Consider the following 21,141-nt stretch of genomic DNA (forward strand, 5'->3'; position numbering starts at 1 on the left):
AGCGCGCAAGCACGGATAAAGGAGTGAGAGGGAGAGAGAGAGAGCCTCCTTCCCATCAGCACCACGGGCCGAGGTCAGCGCACGCGGCGCGGCGGCGGCGTCGCAGTGCGGAACGCGCTTTCATAACGCGCCGTCGCCGTCGTCTTTCGCCATTCCAGGTCGCCGCTGGCGTCGCGAGGTCACGGGGCCGACGCCTCCCGCCGCGGAAGCCCGCACTCCGTGCACGCGCGAACGCGTGCGCCTCGGTACGGGCGCCCTGCACCAACAAAGCCGCTAATAAAGGCAGCGTGGGATATGCCAGTCCGTGATTATAATGGCAATAGATTTCTTTTTTTTTTTTTGTCAGGACCCACAATACTCAGTGAGACAAAAGCAACTGCAGCGGTGTTGTAGCCAGCATCTCATTTATAAGTCTTCCCATTTGTTTATTCTATTCTAATTCGAATATTTGGCCCAATTGCGAGAGATGCGGGATCACCTATACATCTTGCAGTAAACAACGCCCCTGCTCCTCCTACTAGGCGAAAACAGTTGGCCAAGTCTATAGTAGGCAAAATTTAGCAGAGAAGACCATGTGCAGACCTCACGGATTGCAACGCGACATCAAAATTTTCAGTATAACGACTGGTACGCACAATTTCTTGAGTTAACCACACTATATATAAAAACTAGTAGTTCCGTGTACGAATACAACCGATGAGCGAAGTATCTGTTTGTTTCTATTTCTCTCTTACTATCTTTATTTCTCCTTCTTCTCTATCTTCCTCTCTCTGCTTCGTTCTCCCTCTTTGTTTCTCATTATTTCTCTCTCTCTGTCTTTTGTGTGTCTGTTTCTTTATATGTCTTTCTCATGTCTTTCTATCTTTTTATGCCTTTATTCCTTATTTCTCTCAGTTTTTCTCTTTCTATCTATCGCTTTCTTTCTGTCTCTCTCTTCTCTTTCTTTCTCTCTTTCTATATATTTCTTTCTTTCTTTCTTTCTTTCTTTCTTTCTCTCTCGTTCACGTGTGTCACGTGCTCCACCTCACCGAGCAGTGTTTTCGTTTAACACTCGCACCTGCTGTACTCGGTGGTGGTTCTTGTCCCATTCCTGTGGACCATACCCACACCAGACAAGCTACGGCGAGCTACAAGAGCTTCGCTGTAAAAAAAAAAGTACTTCGACTTTTTTTTTTGTGATTTCTGACGTGCCACATGACTACCTTTAAAGAGACGCGAACTCTCTTTGGAGTTCGCTATACTCTCGTCAGAGAGTCGTGGGGTGCAAAAGAGAGTTAATGCGTCTCCTTAAAGAGAGTCATACACGTGGCAAGTCAGGACTCACCGATAAGAGTAACACACGCTCTCTTGTTTCTTAGAGTGCACGTCATGTTCGCACGCATCTGACCGCTAAAGTTAATGTTGGCTTGGATGCAAATGTTCCAGTCGAAATCACGCCGATACGACACGAACTGGCGACGGTGGCAACTAGAGCATGTGCATTACTCAGCCTTAAATTGTATTTTCAATCCGCGAGCACCGCATACACCAGAGCCCGGATGTGGTCGATTCTGCGCATAGCAGTATATATATCCAAATCTAGAAACCCTGAAGGCGACGGAGAATACCCAAAAGGTTCGCACACTTTTCAATGCGCGCCAGTGCATGCAGAGGAGAGCAGTGGGGTTGAACGCGCGCTCTACTTTCGTGGCTTGTACGGGGAAGTGCAGTGGCCGCGCAGTACGCCACGAGGCGTCCTCGGGGTCGAGGTCGAGGACGCAGCGGCCACGATCCGGCATGTATGTTTTTTTTTTTGACGGGATCGTAAGAAGAGCACAGCCGCGAGCAGACTTAGAACTCTATGCGCATGACGAATAATAATAATTGTTGAGGTTTTACATGCCAAAAACACGATCTGATTATGAGGCACGGATTACACTGGAAATTTCGACCGCCCGGGGGCTTTTAACGTGCACCTAAATTTAAGTATACGGGCCTTTACCATTTAGCCGCCATCTAAATGCGGCTGGGCTCGAACACGGGTGTTTCGGGTAAAATGCTGAGCGCCATGACCACTGTACTATCGCGGCGGCTTCATGCGCAAGACGAAGAAAGTTTAGTTTGAATTAAAGTCGCGGTGCATTACTCGATAGATTGAGCGCGTCAGCTGTTGAAGTTCAATTACCTATATATTATAGCATATGCATCCAAAGCTGTCAGATAGCATACAAGCTGCAAGTGGGCGTTTCCGTTGTTTGACACATCAAGTGAATCGAAAAATACACGAGTTCAAAAAGGAATAGCAGGGGGGGGGGGGGAGATCACGAATGTTGGGTGATAACAGATATGGAGAGGCCGCTAAACGAATATTCAACCAGATCAGCTTTTGCGCCTAAAGTCACATTTACAAATTTAGGTAGTACGACATGTTCCGCTCTTATGGACATGATTCTATTGCCTTGACAAGGCTTCTTTCTTATCCCTTCTTTCTTATTTTATCGCTGGCGGCCAACGGAGATCTTTCGCCCACAACCAAGGCCACCAACGCCGGAATTTCTGCGACAGGAGCTCTTTAACGCTATTGCGTTGATGTAGCAGAATGAACGCTCACAAAAAAAAAAAAAGAAAGCGAAGCTTGCACTACGTCGCGCAAGTCTGGATCACAGCAGACCTCGTGAGCACCTAGCTGGTCCTGGATTGGCTATAGGCTTTTGCCCTCTCACCTTTTCTTGTGACCTCCCTTTGCTATAATATACTACACATGACCATAATTGCACTTTTTTTTTCTTTTTTGTGTCTGTTTCTACCTTTTTCTCTCTTTCCTCCCTTCCTTTCTATCTGTTTCTCTCTCTGTCTTTCTTTCTATCTCTTTCTATCTCTCAGTGTACTTGTTCTCTCCTCCTCCTTTCCCTCCCCTCACCCTCACTTTCCTTTCCCACCCACTTCCTATACTATACTATACAAGGCTACGCTATGCTCTGCTAGCGTGCCTGGATAGCCGAGTGGTTACGACGCTCGCCTTCGGATCGTGGGGACGCGATTGAGCGCGTGCCGGTCCACGACGACAGTTTTCTATCTACGACAAACGACAAACCTCTGCGATAAAAGATACGCGGGCATAACGCTTTTATATGAAGGAGCCAAGCTGAAAATGAAAAACGGGTAGCTAGGCACTTAGGAAGAGGTATCTTTCGAAATCTCTCGCATATCTACGCCGTGCGTTTAATATTGCAGCTTCGTGAACACTGGCTGAACGCATTCGACTGCGTTTAAATAAGCAGGCGTGACCCCTATCCGCGCGCTAGATAGGTAGCAATAATACAAAGAAATGCTCGTGAGTATAATACTGATGAGTCTACACAGCATGCTCTCAGTTGACTCAAATGCGAGCGCTTCGTTCGCCTCTTACCTTGCCTCTCTGAGAATCACCGACGACATTCACTTAAATGCGCGCAGCGTTGCGGAAACATACTGTTACTCTCAAAGGGATGTTTTAGAACTTCTCCAAGGCAGTGCAGGATTCCTCTCGCTTGACTTGTTATCCATGTCACGCCATCTCCGGTTGTTGGGAAGTACTACATGGGCAACTCTACATACTGTGACACCATATAATAACCGTCGCTTCCAGCGTAACCGTGAGCTTACCAAAAGCGCACAATGGATAACAAAGAACATGAAGAGTAGGACGAGCGGCGATTCGCTGGTGCATGTATATATACGCGTCACTAAAGCTACGGCTCTATGGATTTACTCCAAGGTTGTGTCAGAGCCTCCTGGATGGACGCGAGGCTTGTCCCATAGACAGGCCTCCATCCTTATTTACTTCTTTTCAATTGGACGAAATTTTAGGCGGCAGTTATGCTCCACTGACACGATATACGACACAGATGACTATTCGTCGGTAGCATAGCATGATGTGCAGGATTTGTGGTGGACACGTGGGCTCTTAGGTATGGTACTTTCTATACTTTGCTGTATCGCACGCATGCAGAAACGAACACACACAGAAAAGGCACGTCTGACAGCGCATAGCGCAGCGAAGATAAGCTCATGAACGGCAGAGGGCTCATTGTAGGCAACACGGATAGTAAGAGATAATAATTGTCGGGGTTTTACGTCCCCAAACCACGATATGGTTATGAGAGAGGCCGTAGTGGAGGGCTCCGGAAATTCCGACCACCTGGAGTTGTCTAACGTGCACCTAATCTAAATACATGGGCCTCTAACGTATCCCCTTCGAGTCAGCAGTCGAGCACCATATAACCACTAGACCACCGCGACGGGTGTATAGTAAGAGAATAGAACAGAATAATAATAGTAGAAATAGAAAAATAGCATGGAATAGAATACAAGAGGTGGAAGAATAAGAGGCACGCAACCGTGCACGGTAAACATGAGCGTTGGAATACTCTCGAAAGAAACGTGACCTCGAGCCGAGACAATGCGAGAGACGAGCACCTTTATACGTACTGGCACGCAGCGTTCCTTCTTAGATGCAGGCGAAATACCCTTCCACGGTCCGGTGTTTACTCTGTATGCGCTCATGGAAATGAAGCGCCCTGCAAGGAAAGACGGCTGTCGGCGTCGGCACGCGCTTGCATGAAAATCAGCGCGCGCTTCGCTGCCACATGCATACGCGGCTACAGTAGACACACACGTCGACAGCTTTCGACCACCCAGGCGACGGCGCGTGGCTTCGCTTTCAGGGTGTGCGCTGTGGAAAATGCCCGCCGCCGGCGACCACGCTAACGTTGTCGCTCAGCGAACGTCGCAGCTGGAATGCGGGAAACTCCGCAGTCTTACGTGAGGACACCTTCCAGAGAAATGAGCAGACAGCAAGCATAAAAAATGGGGTGACATGATATGGCGCAGAAGCGGTGCCTCCAAATTGACGGGGGGCTGCGCCGAAACCCAGCAAAGAACGAACGCAGCTTCTTACCATAATGCCCGTATACCACGTACGCGCCCTGTAATCACGATGGTCAATGCCCCTTGAATTCGTTGTGCATAGCAGCGCATGGCAGTTGAAGCGTCGTATAAGCTCTTTGTTGTTTCTGCAGGGTCAGTAAACGCGCCCCGAATTGCCCGTGTTCACTGTTTTGTGTGTGAAAATTCTTAAGCTCGTCATGAGTGAAGGCCAAAAAAAAGCTTTATCGCAAAACTTGGCCACGCGAATGTATTATTGCCTGATGTACGGTATATTTCATACGGTATTCATTTCCACCATTTATTTTTGTTTCTTATCACTCGCGCCGCACATGTGAACAATACCGATGAAATATAGTGCGAGAACGGCGTCGCGTCAGCTAATGACGAAGAGCAACAATAATGGTGAATGAAAAGAAACCTGACCAAACAGAAGATAACCGGAGAAAAAAAAATTTAATACTGCTTTATTATCTCTCATCTTGACGCAGTTGCGATAATAACTCAGTGCGAACCAGCCTCGATAAGCAAGTTCAACTATTGGATATCGCCCACCTATCACCGAGAGTAGCCGCGCGATGTCGGTTTAACAGTCGAATCTTTAGCCAGAAGTTTTTTTCGAGGTGGGTAGGGGGGGTTCAACCATGCTTTATGTATGCTTGTGCGTGCGCTTGTATGTGTGCGTGTATATATACGCAAGCAAAATTGAAATGTTACGGGGGGGGGGGGATGAACCCCCCATCTCCCCCCTTGGCTACGCCCCTGTATCGCACACATGCACACCTTTCTTTGTCATTCAGAACGTAAGGCTGCGAATTAACAGAAAAATGCCTGCAAAAACACGAAAATGCGTAGAGCGCACGGACACAAGAAACGGAGAGTGCCACTTAAGATAATGACACGCAAAAAGGCAATGAATACACATCTCCCGATAAGCTTGCGACATTCGTTAGACGACCGATGTTTAAGCAGCTTTATTTTGACTACTAAACCAACACAACTTTGAACACGAAGACTTCAGGACCGTAACACCATAACGGCAGTATAACGCTGCCTTGAAAGAGAGAGGGACATATTGCGGCTTACTACAACGACAATATGACTCTCCACGAAGCGCTCCAAGCACCGTGCGATCGTTCGTATAACCATGCGTCACGCAACTGGAAGTTGCAACACACTTTCGATCACATATATGGACCGTGTCTGGGTTAACTTTACTACAGCCACTTTACCGATTTTTTTTTCGCTTTACTTAACGACGTCCATGTAGCCCGGCGTTCCTATAACGGAGGAAGAATGTCCTTCCGTGACAGGCGTTGCGGCACTTCCACATTAAGCAACCATCGCTCCGCACCATTAGTCGCGTGCGCCGCAATTTCCCAACGGGAACACACGCGTGGAGACCTGCGAGGGTGGGCCGCTTACGCGTACTACTATTCTACATCCTCGTTGGAGAGCGCCACTACCCACGTTCACATAAGTAGACGGGCCAGACCGAGTCGTGACTCGAATAGCCAGTGCCGTACTTTTATACAAGACCCGGCTATTTCAGACTTGTCTCACGCGAGTGTATAGATTGAGGAAGCTGTGGCAGAAATTCAAACTGCCGCCCGGCAGCGCGCCCGCACTTAAGGCGATGCAATTACTCGTAGTGTACATTGCTGTACGCGACGGCGGTGTCCGGGTGATGCAATTGCATGCAATATACCGTGCTTGTTATCTGCTTTCGTGTACGCTACTTAAGTGACTCGCCGTGCAGTTACGTGCAACAGCTGTCGGGGGACAGCACCGTGCAAACGAGCGCGCGATGTCAGTCATGTCGTGGACGAGATATCCCTGCTGTTACACCATAGTTCTCCGATCGGTTGCGTAAATACTCGTAAATGGACAGCGGTGTTTCAGAATACGGACGCAGTGATTGACTAAAGAGTTGGGGGGGTGGGGGTCTGCTGGTTGACACGTCACCCGCGAAAGGCCAAACTATGAAGCGGCGCTTTTTTTTAGAGCAAATAGGAAGGTTAATCAAATTAACAGCATTTCACATCAACCCATCTTTTTTCCTCTTTCAGCCTGAATATTTTTTTAAATAAACAGGTCACTGACCAACGTCAAAACGAAATAAAGCGACATATCTGGATCTGTACGGACCCCAAAACGTCACTTTGTTTTATTTTGACGTTGGTCAATGACCTGCTCATGAACGATGCCTTTACCCAACCAGACGGTATTCAGTCGAGCTATGTGTGGAAGTGTGGTGAAATACCTGTAGATCCATGGTTTTATTATTGCGATAGCAATCATATGGACACTCTCGGCTGATTTTTGCCGTCGCCGTCTGTCGACGCTTTATGTCCCGGATATGCATATGTATATATATATATGAAAGGCACAAAGAAAACTAAAGCAGAAAAAAAATTCGGAAGTACCCGACCGCGCATTCGAACCAGCAACCCCTCGCTCCCCAGCGCGCTGCGTTAGACAACTCAGCCACACGCCATGTATGCGCCGGCGAAATAACGGCGAGCTATTTATATACACCATGTACCGTTGGTGGTAAGCAAATCTCGGAGGAGCGTAAGCGTGTTTTCTATCACGCAACGCTCCTAATTTTCTTTCAATTTGAAAACTGCCCTTGAGTCGCGCACGACAAAGTGGCCCTTTTCTGTACCCACTCGTGATGTGGAATGAAAAAAAAAAACAAAAAACACCGGGAACACCTTGCATCAGACGCCCCCGTGTGGCTGGAGACGCAGGGGGTAACTCCACGCGCCACAGTTTAAAAGAAGAAGAAATATCTGAGAGCGTCTGATTCTCCATTGTCCACACTTGCAGACGCAGCGCTCCTAATTTTCTTTCATTTCGAATACTGCCCTTGAGACGCGCACGACAAAGTGGCCATTTTCTGTACCCACTCGGGATGTGGAAGGAAAAAAAAAAGAAAGAACACCGGGCACACCTAGAGTCACTGTATATGCTACCTTTAGGTAGCAGAGTAGCGCATAGGTCCGGCTAGCAACCACAGCTATGCGGTGAAGTCGCACTTCGTTTTTGTAGGCGACATGCCTACTGTGTCGCCGATTAACCTGTCTGGCGTGTCGAAGACCGGCGATAAACATTGGCTGTCGATGGCTAATGTTAATTCAGTTCGCTGCAGCGGCGGCGTCGAGAAATAAAAAAATTGGCCCAAGCGGCAGCTTCTCCGCAATGCATGGTTGCTAGCGGCGTTGGAAGACAGATGCGCAACTCTGCTACCTAAAGGTAGCATATACAGTAACTCTAGGCACACCTTGCATCAGACGCCCCCTGTGGTTGGAGACGCAGAGGGTCACTCCACGCGCCGTAGTTTAAAAGAAGAAGAAATATCTAAGAGCCTCTAAATTCTAAGTTTCCCCACTTATATTAACCGCCGGTTTCATGGCCAATCCCCCCGTAGTGGGTAAGAGCCAAGAATTAAGGGTCAAGCAAGCAGGCAAACAAGCAAGCAAGCGTCTGATTCTCCATTGTCGACACTTGCAGCGTGTTGCTCAAGCACATAGGCGTAACAACTGTGACAGTTTTTAATTCACGCTTGCCCTGTGCATGCCTATACGTTCATTTAGGGCGTCCTTCTTTGTGCTTCAGCGGCACGCTGCAAGTATCGCTGGTTCTGGTTCTTCGTGTGACATTTCGATTTCTTGCTATCGCATTCATTTCTTCGCCCTTGCGGCGAAACTGTGACTTTTTTTGTAGCGCTTACTAATGCGAATAGATCAGCCTGGACTTACAATTCTGAGCACTTTCAGTGCTGGCGATTGGCGACGACGGATCGAAGCAAAGCACCCTGTTATTTCTGTAGTTGCACAATGTTCCGTTACACTCGCGGACTGGTATACCGTAGCATGAGCCGATATCGAGGCAGAAATTCATAATGGTTATGACTGAAGGACTCTGCTCAACCAAAAACTTGGGGACTGCAATTACGCGCTACACACTGTTCCACCAAGTATACCTATATAAAATGGCGGCCGGCGATGACAGGGGCGTACCAGTTTTTCTCGGCGGGGAGAGGGGGGGGGGGTATAATTACCCTTTATGTATGTTCGTGCGTGTATGTATATGAACATGCAAAACCAAAAAATTTGGGGGGGATGGGGATGTATCCACCAACCAATTCCCCCCCCCCCCCCTCTTCTGCTACGCCATTGCGCGATTACGCGTAGGCACGTGCTCCCTGTTGACAATTATTCTAACGTTCAGTTGTGTCATACTCAGTGTCATCTGATTTATTGAAATGAGGGTCAACAAAACTACTACACTGGTAAAAAAGCGTTTGTAAGCGTACGTTATGGGTAAATATAATTCATATACCTAGAATGAATGAATGAATGAATGAATGAATGAATGAATGAATGAATGAATGAATGAATGAATGAATGAATGAATGAATGAATGAATGCTTCGTTCTCTTGCTGCCTTTCTTTGCTGGTCGATGGATGGATGGAAAAACTTTAGTAAGGTCCCTCGGAACGCGCTCTATATAACACGTAGCGGGCCGCTCCCACGTCGGAACAGAAAGACCAAGTCTCTGCTGCGTCGCGGGTCTGTTGGCATCGGGCGGCTTGGTTATTGACTAACCAAGCCGTCCGATTATTAACATAACGCTGACCCTTTATAGCACGGAATAATATCGCGAAAATCACTTTAGTTCTTTTCGTTCGTGTTATTTTTGGCTTAAGGTTACGGATGTCTTACGATAACCTTTAAACAGAGGTCAGAGCAAACATTTATAGCTGTGTCATAGGTGAGGCCATGCGTGCCGGGCTGAATTTGTTGATCTAACTGGAGCTGTTTACATTGTTTGCTTGCTTTGGCTGCAGCCTTTCTCGTAGCTGTCTTTCGGGCCCCCCAAGCCGTCCGTCATACAATAACTCCTCTTCATGCACTAAAAACGGCGCGGTTAAATACGCGACCCTGTGCCACATAACGCTACGGTCGTGCACCACCCGGCCGGTCAAAGCCCACGGCGACGTTCATCGTGCGGAGGTCGGTCCCCATAGACCGCAACTAAATATAAGGTCCGCTGTGAAACAAGGAGAAGCACGTTTTCCATCATTCGACAGGCCGCATATAGAGCAGCCATGTATACAAGAGGGCTCACGGTCTAATAGCGCCAAGCTCACTGGAAGAGATGCATATATGCTACTTATGGCAGCCACCTGCTTTCGGTCGGTCGGTCGGTCGGTCTCGACATTATGCGGCTGTGGATCCGGCTTCGGATCGAGCCGAACGGAACTGCGAGTGATGCGGCAGGCGAGTCACGCGCGAGACGTCTCGGGGGGAAAGATTCACGGTCTGTTTTTATGCCGGCTCCTGCATCGTGCACGATGTGGACCGCACATCAGCCCCCCCCCCCCTCCCCTTTCTTCCACTTGTGCGGCGTAAAACTTAAACGGTCCGCCGCACACTGCGTATCTCGTTACATACCCGAATCGGTCACTGTGTCCGTACATAGGATAACGGGGTGTGTCTATGACAGTGGGCTTCTTTCTTATACGTTGACATATACACGTGTACTTACATCCCAGTGGTGTGGTACATAACGAGCTTGCGTTGAGCAAAATATCGCTGGTTGTGTCAGACGCGCGCGATTATTCTCGTCAGCTTGAAACGATCGAAACGTCGGCATAAACGTCGAAATGGACGGAGGTGACCTATACGTTAGTATGCGACAGTAAAAACAAAAGGAAAAAAGTGAACGAAATCCAGCTTTGTGGAATAAAGCGTCATGTTGTGCCAAAACACGAAAGAACGTGGTAAGAAATCACGGGCGTTACCTCGCACAAAAGCAACAGCGCGCCGCAAGACACGCTGAATCGTGGGAACATGTCCATCATGCAGTCACTTTAGGGTAACGCATGCTTTTCGACGGCGATCATAAAAACTTCGTGATCAGCGCATCAGCTTACTTCGTGAGTTTTATAATCGCAAACATATAATTTCAAGAGCTTTTCGTCAATGGCCGGCCCCCTTCGCTAATATTGCGTCGGCCACCGCAATTTGTTATAAGTGCCTGTTCTTACTAAGCACTTTGCAGTGTTTTCTCAGCACAGGGCCCAGGATCGTGGGTTCACAGAAAAAAAATTCTTGCGTTAGAAACAATATCTGGGATTTTGCGTGCCAAAACCACGATATGATCATAAGGCACGCCGTAGCCGAGGGTTTTGGAAATTTAGGCCAAGTGTTCTTTAAAGTGCAGTGAGATCGAACAGTACACGGGCCTCAATTTCGCCTCCGTCGAAATGCAACCGGGATTGAAGCCGCGACCTTCAGGTCAGCAGCTGAGCACCGTACCGACTATACAACCGCGACTGAGCGTTCTTGAGTTAATACCACTCGTAGTACGCATACCACGGTATCAGACATGTTAGTATCGAAGGCGGCTGGCTAATAGCCGACAACCCTTATGAAGGAAAAGCTTCGTAAACCCGGTTGCGGGGCCCATTTTCACACGAATGTTAAGTCCCAACTATTCGCGAAAGCAAGGGTCAATCAGACACTCACGATTTTGGGTGTACTACACACGATCGTGGGCGGCAGAGCAATGAAAGAAACAACTAATGTCGAAGATTGAGCAGGTTGTCTTGTTTCTCAACTGAAACAGCGCAGGAAAATGAAGAAACGGCCAAACCGGCCAAAAGAAAGGACCGTGCTCTGTCCTTTCGTTTAGCCGGCTCGGCCGTTTCTATAATTTCCTGCGTTGTTTCAGTTCAGGAGGAAACAGCACCTACAAAACACACACCCACGTTGCTAATCAAGCCTCAGATTCCGGCGCTTTTACTTACGTATGAGAACGGGAAGCTCGGCAATGGAATAGCACACATGGCGGCGGTCATGTTTTCGCGCCATGTCGGCACAGTCCCGGATGAGTCCGTCGCTGGCGCGTCGTCCAAGCCGACCCAATCTTGGTCTGCGCGCACACCGAACATGTTCCCCGTACAGCACGTCGTCAACGCCTTCGCGCGCGCGCTCCACCTACGAAGCGATCCCCGTCGGAGCAAAGTCCAAATAGAGGGTATAGCGGTAGAAAGTCATCGGAAATGCCGCAGACTGATAGCGACCCATTCCTCTGCGTGTCGATTAATTAGCGATGCACACGTGCCGGTGATCGGTGTTCGCAGTGTCACGCGCATGCGCACTTAGCGCTTTTCGCTGTAGGATTGAGTCGCATCGTCGGTGACGGTTCTGCGAAAAAACACTGCGTGCAGGATGAATCGTCGATTCGGCGACGTTGCAATTCAAATCGATCAGCACCTAATGAGAGACACTACAGATGCTAAAAACTGCGGCGAAGCATTAAAACGTCAGTATGGGGAGTCTTCAGCAAAACTAAAGGAGGAAATATCTACTGGTCGCTGTCGCAAGAAAAAGAAAGAAACATGTAGATCAGATCAAGAAATGACTATTCGTGATCTGTCGTCTTTAAACCGGAAATTGCAGGAAAGGCAAATTTCTCGGTCGTTCTCACAAGTGACTAGGAGGTCATTCTCACACCATACTCACTCGCCTCAAAGTTCTTTGCTTAAAAAGAGAAAGAAAGAAAAGATAAGAGACGGACCTCGTTTATTTTAGAAGGCGGAATGCTGCACGCGAGGTCTCAATTTGGCGAGCTCGCGCCTATATTTTTCCGGATGATCATTACAGCGGCTAATCATAGCCACGACTACGAAAATAGACCGAAAGAAATCTGGAGAATCTTCCGAGACCTAAAGCTCATCGGGCAACTTCCTCAACTCAGAGATGAGGCTTCGTCTAGACTTGGGATGCCGCAGATACCGGCTAGCCGCCTCTTCTCCGTTCCTGTCTTCCTCTCGTTTTTTTTTTTTGTTTCTTCTTCTTAGCAGTCCATGGCCCTATTCAACGCTTCACTGGCCTAATAAGTCTGCCGGGTCTCGACCCCGTTACCTTTCTCAATCAGCGGGGTCTCTCTAGCGCACGAATGGCAGAAACACAAAAGCACACTATGCCGTCACAACCACAGCGCACACGCAAGTTCTTCGAGGGCGTATCCAGCTTCGCAGAGTCGATGTTCGTTTTCAGCAGCGACTCGCTCACAAGCCATAGAAGGCGATGTCGCACGCCACACCACAATAATCACGCACAACGCGCGCACAAAGTCCGCACGAAAATCTGCTGGCGAGACGAAGCGTCAGGCCGGAAGACGCACGTCATCAGTCAAGATGCGCGTCGCGTGCGGGAGTGCCGCCGATGACCGAAAAGGAAACACCGCCGCCGCTGCTTGCCTACTCGGCTGTCATTTCGCTCGCCTCCTGAGGGGCCCAATCCGGACTGCTTGCCGTCGTCATGCGGAGTAGCAACAACAGTATAGTCATGCCGTGCCCCGCCTCACTCGGACGGGAACCACATATGCCGGGCGCACGCACACACGCAAAAACATAACTGCCGCACACTAAAACACGAACGCATTAAACGCAATGAGAACTGGAGAACCGCGCAGCGGTGGCTCGTCAGGGAACGTACTAGACGGTGCCATTTCTTTCAACGCAACGCCGCACATGCGCGCGCTAGACGGCCGCGGTGCCTGCACTCCGCGCTGTGGTCCCAGCGGCGAGTAAGGAGCTGCATTTCGTTTTGCGCACGAGGAAATCGAGTGGGAAGCGCAGGGGCGTTTGAAATGGCCGCGGCTGCCTTCAAACGCCTTCTTCGCCTCCTGCACATGAAACAGTCTGGTGCGTTATTCCTCCTCCACCATTTCTCTCCCCGCTTAACAGCTATGACAGTGAACAAAGTGTGTGTGTGTTTGAGCGCGCGTGTGTGCGTGTGTATGAGAGAGAGAGAGAGAGAACACGAACAATACAAAGATGCGGGCATCCTCTCCGCGAGGAGGCGAAGGCGTGGTAAAAAATGCACGGCGATAAGACAAGGCCGGCTACGGCCAGGCGCGTTGGAAGAGGAAGAACGCGCGCGACGGCGTGTGTTGCAAAAAGCGAACTACGCGCATAAGCACCAATGCCAGCAGTTGCGGCAACAACTAGCAACGGGAGCAACGGTGCGCGGCGGCAATGGGGCGGGAGCCACCTCCTCGTTGTGTCGGGCACCCGGGCGTGAAGCCGTTATTTCGCCGTACAAATACAAAGAACAAAAGGGACGAAGCAAAACACGAGCAGGAGAGAGAGAGGCACACGACCGAAAAGGCGACCGCCATGCCAGCGCATGAGAACGCTCGTTTCGAAAGTCTATATACCATACTACATACAACGTACCGCGAGCCGGCTAGTATCGTTTAAGTACATCGCCGAGCTCCTGGAAAATCGTGGGAAGTGCAACGTGAGAGACGAGATATAGCATAGAGACGTGGGGGAAAAGAAACTGAGAACGAATCGAGTTCGTGATCTGCATACATATCCTGTTGATAAACTTTCTCCGTGTCCGCCTCGGTGGTACAGTGGTTACAGTGCTCGGCTGCTGACCCGAAGGTCGTGGGTTCGATCCCGGCCGCGGCGTTCGCATTTCGACGGAGGCGAAATGTTAGAGGCCCGTGTACTGTGCGACATCAGTGCACGTTATATAACACCAGATGTTCGAAATCTCCTGAGTCCACCACTACGGCGCGCCTCATAACCATATCGTGGTTTTAGCATGTAAAACCAGAGATATTATTATTAAACTTTCTCCATTCGTTTACTTTATCAGTTTAGTTTTAACAATATCAGTATCCTCCCCACGGACGAACTCTGTCTCCTCAACGCTGTAAGCGCGGAGTGATGTCAAAAGAGATGAATCGTTGGATTGACATGGAGCGAAGACATTAATGCTCTTATGACAGCAGATATCCCACATTAGCCGACATACGTAAACAGTTAGCCAACAACGATCCGACATTTAGTGAGTGCTATAGCGTCGCAGTAAATACGGTAACTATAGATAAGGAAAGTTTCTATTCGAGACAAATTGAAGTTGGTCAAGAAATTATCGTGAAAGTCATCATGCACCGTTACAGAGAGAGTGAATAGAAAATGTCCACGAAGACATTGTTTTCAAGAAAGGAAACAAACCACAGCGAGCAACAAATGCGCGCTGTGCCACACACACGCCCTACTATATATACACCTTTCCTTCAACCACCATTCACAGCCCATCAACTCTCTTCAAATAAGCGCCTTCGCATCTCTCTAGAGACCCTGACCAAACCATAACATGCTATAACTGCCTCCTCGGGTGCAAGCGCAAGAAGGGGGCGTGGCACAAGGAAGTGACGCCAATGGGAGCGTTAAACAACTGAGCGATGCCTGTACAATGCCCTCTGCCGTCTCGCTGAGGAAGCGCTGTCGCGGCACGTTCGTTCGCGAAGATCTAAACTAGACCGAAGTTAAGCTTCTAGCGCAAAAAAAAAAAAAGGTATTCTTAACGCCAATTTAAACGAGAGAAGGCGCGGTAAAATTAGGAAGGCGAATCCAGGCCGGTAGTTGAGAGATACACTTCTTTCGTCTGCAGGAGGTGGAGGACTATAAAACGGACGCCATGACGGCTAAATATGACTGCGTACACACACGCGCGCGCTCTCTCGCGGATGGGGAACCCTTTTATTGCACACCCGACGTCTCTTCGCCGACACTGCAAAGACCAACAGTGATACGAGCGAGCGCGAAAGTAGGACAACGGGCACTCTCCAAACAAGGAGCATAGGACGAATGCGTATACAATGGTTTGCAGTTACACAGCGGCGCGCAGACGCGCGCAAGAGAACGGGAAAAGAATGCCCTGGCGTACATACACCATTCATAACCACATGTGTATCAGCCGAATGAGTTGCCCGTCCTTCTTTCACTTTGCTGTGAGTCCATTGCGTGTTCGCCTACGGACTAATGACAACTGCAGCAAACGCAATGGACGTCTCGTGCAAGCGGGTCGTTTGCATAGCTACAGCATCGGCCGATGTTGCATGCGCACGCGGTCGCGACGCTTGCAGCTGTAGCGTATAGAGAGCGTCATTACTGGCGACCCCAAAGTGTATTGCAATACAAACAAACACGAGAGAAACCCAAAAGAGCGCGTTTCTATTCTGACAAAAGCCGCAAGACCATCATTAACTATAGGAAGGCGCACGACAATTAGGCACGCTGTAACGAAGACCTCAGTGACATTTTCGAATTGAATAGAAAATGGCATTGTGTTTGTGAACTTCGTTTACGTCACAGCCGACCTTTTGCGCCCTCTCTGTTGAGCGTTTACCGCACGATTAACCTGATTTTATTGCGGCGTGTGCACTCCCTTTCCCCTCCGCCTTCCTTTTTTCGTACAGTAGACATAGAGGTTGTACATAGACCAAAAAGAAATGTAAAAACGTTTCGCTGTGCTCTGTGAAAATGAATGAGACGTAACGACCAGAAACGTGGCGCTTATGAATGCGAGAGACAGCCATGTACGAAGTTTACAAAGGTAGCTTGGACTTGTTGGTTATTGATAGTTAATTCTTGTCTTTCGCGCTGTTTCTGTATTAACGATGTACGAAGCTGAGGAAAAACGTTACAATGTGTGACGGAAAAGGAATAGCGCGCACTCAAATGAGAGAGAGAGAGAGGAAGAAATGATGATTTTAACGAACAGCTCAAGATGCTACATCCAGGATGAGAGAATGACACGGGGTGGGCTGGGTGATAATTATGGTACAGACAGTGGCAACAGCACGCCCAAACAGCACGTAACATATACACATGCAAACACAACCACAGTGATCGCATAAACACGCGGACAGCACATACATACCGCACACGCATGCGTCATAAAAAAGTAAAATGGTTAACAGACGATTATTAAAGATACAGGCATACTCGCCATGGTGGTCTAGTGGTTGTGACGTTTGACTGCTGACCCGAAGGTCGCGGGATCGAATTACGGCCGCGGCGGCCGCACTTCGATGGAGACGAAATTCTAGAGGCCCTTAAATCATTAAATGTAGGTGCACGGTAAAGAACCCCAGGCAATAGTAACTTCCGGAGCCCTTTACTATAGGGCGTCCCTCATAATCACATCGTTGGTTTGGGACGCGAAACTCTAACAAATATTATTATTAACGATGTATACATGAACAATTTGAAACGTGCAAGTCAAGTGCTCGGTGTGTTGCCGTTTCCTTCTTGCTATCTTTTTTTTACTGTCATCTACGTTCGCACTGTATTTTTACCATCAATGTCATCCAACTAGCCATCAAATGAATATTCGAAGGCTGTATTGGCCTGTCCACATAAGCGACCATGGCAATTGAACCTCGAGCGACCGATGACGCATATGCACCGCGTTATATAGAGCTGCTGACAGGATGTGGCGGAGCAGTCCTTAACAAGCATTGGCGGGGACTGCGGTCGAGTGACTTTGAAGGCCATTTACACTTTGCAGCCGTACAAAAGAAAGAGATAGAATGGGAAAAATGAGAGATAAAGACACCCTGACGAAGATGTACATCATCTACTTATCGAGTGCAAAAAATAAGAATCACAACGAAAAGTATTACGGGCAAGTCTACTACTTTTAGATAGAAGGCCTTTCACATTGAAGAAAATACTATAGGTCCATGGTCAACGGCAAGTCTTCAGAAAAGAGCGCTTGTCACCTTCAAGAAGTTTCTCGAAGAATCTAATATTTTATGGAAATATTGACCTACAGCACACGATGTCGACTTTCCCTTCATACTAAAGCAAATGTGTAATGTTTGTGATAGTCCGTTTGATTTTATGTGTAATCATTTGTGTCAGTGTGTTTTCATGAGTATGTCAAGCAATACAGAATATTTCAGTTTGAACGTGTACATGTGAACTAACTTTTCCCATTTGAACTTGTGATACAACACTTGTGAACATATGAACCTATTAGACGTATGTGAACTGCCATGTGATGTTCGGCTGTGCGTATTCTCATATAATGTGTTCTACTGTATTGCATTTTGTGCCCTTATTATTTTTCTTACTATATATTTTGTCTTCTAAGAGAGAAGGAATAGCCGTTGCCACTATAATGGCACCAACCTCTCCTATTTCATCATTTCAATAAAAAAAACACCGAAAGGAGAGCAAGATAAACATTTTCGGAGATAATTTTGAGCTGTTGAAAACGACGAAGCCATGTAACGTTAACAGAATGTAGCACAACAACATCGACGGTGATTCGGAAGCCAAATACCGCGCATTCATTCATTCATTCATTCATTCATTCATTCATTCATTCATTCATTCATTCATTCATTCATTCATTCATTCATTCATTCATTCATTCATTCATTCATTCAATATTCTCACACCCGTTCACACGTTCTGTGCTCCGCGGTATTTGGCTTCCGAATAACCGTCGATGTTGTTGTGCCACGTTCTGTTAAGTTACATGGCTTCGTCGTTTGCTGTTTGCTTCGCTCAGGACTCAAATATTTTGTTTCCCTTCCGCAAAATTTTCCTTTCCTCCTTCTTTTGTATTCCAAAATAGCCAACCACCTACTACTCAACATCACTTCAAGACAAAATGGCAGCGGAAAAAGAAGGAGCAGGAGAAATTAACGTAATATTGAGAGCAGACGAAACAGGTTGATCCAAGATGGGCGGCGTCTTCAGTCAAGGGGAGAGAAAGAGAGACCGAGAGAGAGAGAGAGAGGCTTCGCACCCAGAAAACTGAACACCTCAAATCAGCGATAGCCATAGGCATGCGCAGGGTTCCCCATCGGGGGGGGGGGGGGGGGGGGGTTCGTCGCAGCGCCACCCCCCCTACTAAGTGAATGTACGAAGTGAATGTACAGATTTGGCGCCACCCCCCCCCTCTTAGGTGACTAGGGGGGGGGGTCAATGTATGGGGCAGATTTTGCGCCCCCCCCCCTCTTATGTTACTAGGGGAGGCGCCCCCCCTGCCCCCCTTGTGCGCACGCCTATGGTGATAGCCACGCATGGCTGCACGTGATTCACGTGTAAACGCGTTAATGGGCGCACGTAAAATGTCAAAGAGAAGTGGTTCTTTAAGAAGGAAGAGGCAGCGCTATTTTCCGCAACCTTCGCGAAAAAAAAAAGAATGTCGAAGAGTACGCGTAACTTGTCTCCGCGAAAAGCGAGCTGGCATCGCGAGCTTCTTACGGACTTCTTCGGGGACAAGAAGAAAAAAGCGAAACGTTGCAATTGGAGCAGCTTTGTGTACATTTTTTTTTTTTTTTTGCGACGTATAGCGGAGGCAGAGAATACAGACTGGATGCGGGCCCCCTTATCTCGGTTCCCGGAGTCTTTCGGTGACCGCGATGCTCGATTCCGTGACCACCTCGCGGTGGGAGAATGCAAGGGCCGTTGGCCGCGAATGCAGCAGCCGCCGATGTGTTGTAATTGCGAAGGGCTTCGCTCTGGCTCCCATACGCGAATGAAAAGACTAAACAAGAAACAAAACGAAAACGAAGAGATAGGTGGAGGCGTGCTGATTTAGAACGGGGACCTTGCATGCGATGGTTTTTTTCTGTTTCATTTTGGCGCAATCATTCCGTGACTACGAGAAGAAATTGCACGGACCATTATTGTGAAACATTGACGATTAACCATTTTTCAATATAGATAATGGAAAAGTGTGCGAAGAAGAGATGCCCGTAATACGCTTTCCATTTCGGAAAAAAAATAATAAAAAAACACGACTGTCCTCTTTCTCTCCACCTGTTTTCACTCGTACGTGCCATAATTCCACTGGCTTGCTCACTCAATCCAGGTGAAAAGAGAAGGGTTCTTATGCGTTAATAAAGCACACACACCCACTGACAGTGCAGCCTGTTTCACATTCAGCGATTTTGCTCCAAGAGCGGAGCGGCTGCTGTCGCGGGAGCCCAAAAACTCTCCAAATGTAGGGGATAGTTTCCACGGTCTTACACATATTCTCCCGCTACGTCCACGAATTCTCTTCATCTTTCAGTTTGCCCTTGTATTTTGCGGTGTGCAAATTACGTTCCAATTGCAAGGGTTGACGCTTGGGCAAGTTGGTGTGGATTCATTTCAAAATGTTAACAGCGCAAGAACGATAGCCTTCTTTCTTGCGCTGTTAACATTTTGATACGTTCTAACTGTCGAGCGAACAGCTTAATCGCGAAAGTCAGGTTGAGTGCTCGCGGTATAACGCACGCAACTGGAACATTGCCACGGAGCTAACGAAACCCCATGCTGTGGGCGAGACGACTGAGTGATTGATTGACTGATTGATTGTCGGATTGATTGCTTAATCTTCATCGTCCTTTATTGTCCCTCAAAGGATTATTATGGAGTATTGAGATGAACTTCGACCATCAGCACTCCGGTAGGTCCGTTTGACGAGGTCGGCCGCGAACACGAATCATCGTGCGACCCGTCCATACTGACCCTCGTAAACCGAATTCGCCACAGTGAATGTGATCACGTTACACTCTCACCGTGAACTTTTTCTTTCTTTCTTTCTTTCTTTCTTTCTTTCTTTCTTTCTTTCTTCTTTCGTTCTTTCTTTCTTTCTTTCTTTCTTTCTTTCTTTCTTTCTTTCTTTCTTTCTTTCTTTCTTTCTTTCTTTCTTTCTTTCTTTCTTTCACACACACACACACAAACACACACACACACACACACACACACACACACACACACACACACACACACACCACACACACACACACACGCCTATCGACATTGTAGAATATTGACTCGCCGCAAGCCACGGGAGATCGAAACGAATCACGACGGCAAGGCTAAATCGCCTAAATTCTACGCCGGTGTCCCAGACTTGCGCATTCGTGAGCACGCACGCCCGACACACGGCGACTGGGCCGGCATCTGCGGTGGTTCGGGCATAGTTTCCCTTTCTCAATAGTATGGGCGCCTGTGCATCGCGAAGGTTGCGCTTTCCGGCACGGTTCATAAATGATAGACAATGGACACTTAGTGCGCCATTTCTCGGACCTCATGCAGGCTACGTAGGTGTATGTATGTAAGTATGCATGTATGTGAGCTTGCGCGCACGGAACACGAGAGGGGAGGGGGGTAACGGGGGCGTATCTTTTGTGCTCGTCGCTGCGCACAGTGCATAGGCGGGACTGCATGCACGGCAAGCAGCGGCGCGCGGACAGTTCGTTACACGCGAGGCGAATGCCTAGTCACGCGTAACCTTGGCGTTCCACGGAGGGGACGACGATCTCGCGACCAGCGAAGCCGATCGAGAGCTCGCGCAAAATCAGCCCGAAATGCGCACTTAACCAACCCGCTTGCAGGCAGAGTA

The 21,141-nt window shown here is 48.4% G+C and overlaps 1 protein-coding gene across 2 annotated transcripts in view; it reads right to left on the reverse strand.

The window, feature by feature from the left end:
• The window catches only part of LOC119389935 (death-associated protein kinase 1), a 98,821-nt gene that overhangs the window by 50,041 nt on the left and 27,639 nt on the right, over positions 1-21,141 (reverse strand). Inside the window, exon 1 of one of the 2 annotated variants that reach the window (XM_037657384.2) lies at positions 11,727-11,885. The exons of the other annotated variant lie outside the window; for it this stretch is intronic. Coding sequence (XP_037513312.1) covers positions 11,727-11,870 — 144 coding nt within the window. The 5' untranslated portion in view covers positions 11,871-11,885. Of the gene's footprint in view, positions 1-11,726; positions 11,886-21,141 lie in introns of those variants that run through there. 2 annotated transcript variants of the gene reach the window in all.

This window comes from Rhipicephalus sanguineus, chromosome 4 (genome assembly GCF_013339695.2).
Source record: "Rhipicephalus sanguineus isolate Rsan-2018 chromosome 4, BIME_Rsan_1.4, whole genome shotgun sequence".
Taxonomy (NCBI): domain Eukaryota; kingdom Metazoa; phylum Arthropoda; class Arachnida; order Ixodida; family Ixodidae; genus Rhipicephalus; species Rhipicephalus sanguineus.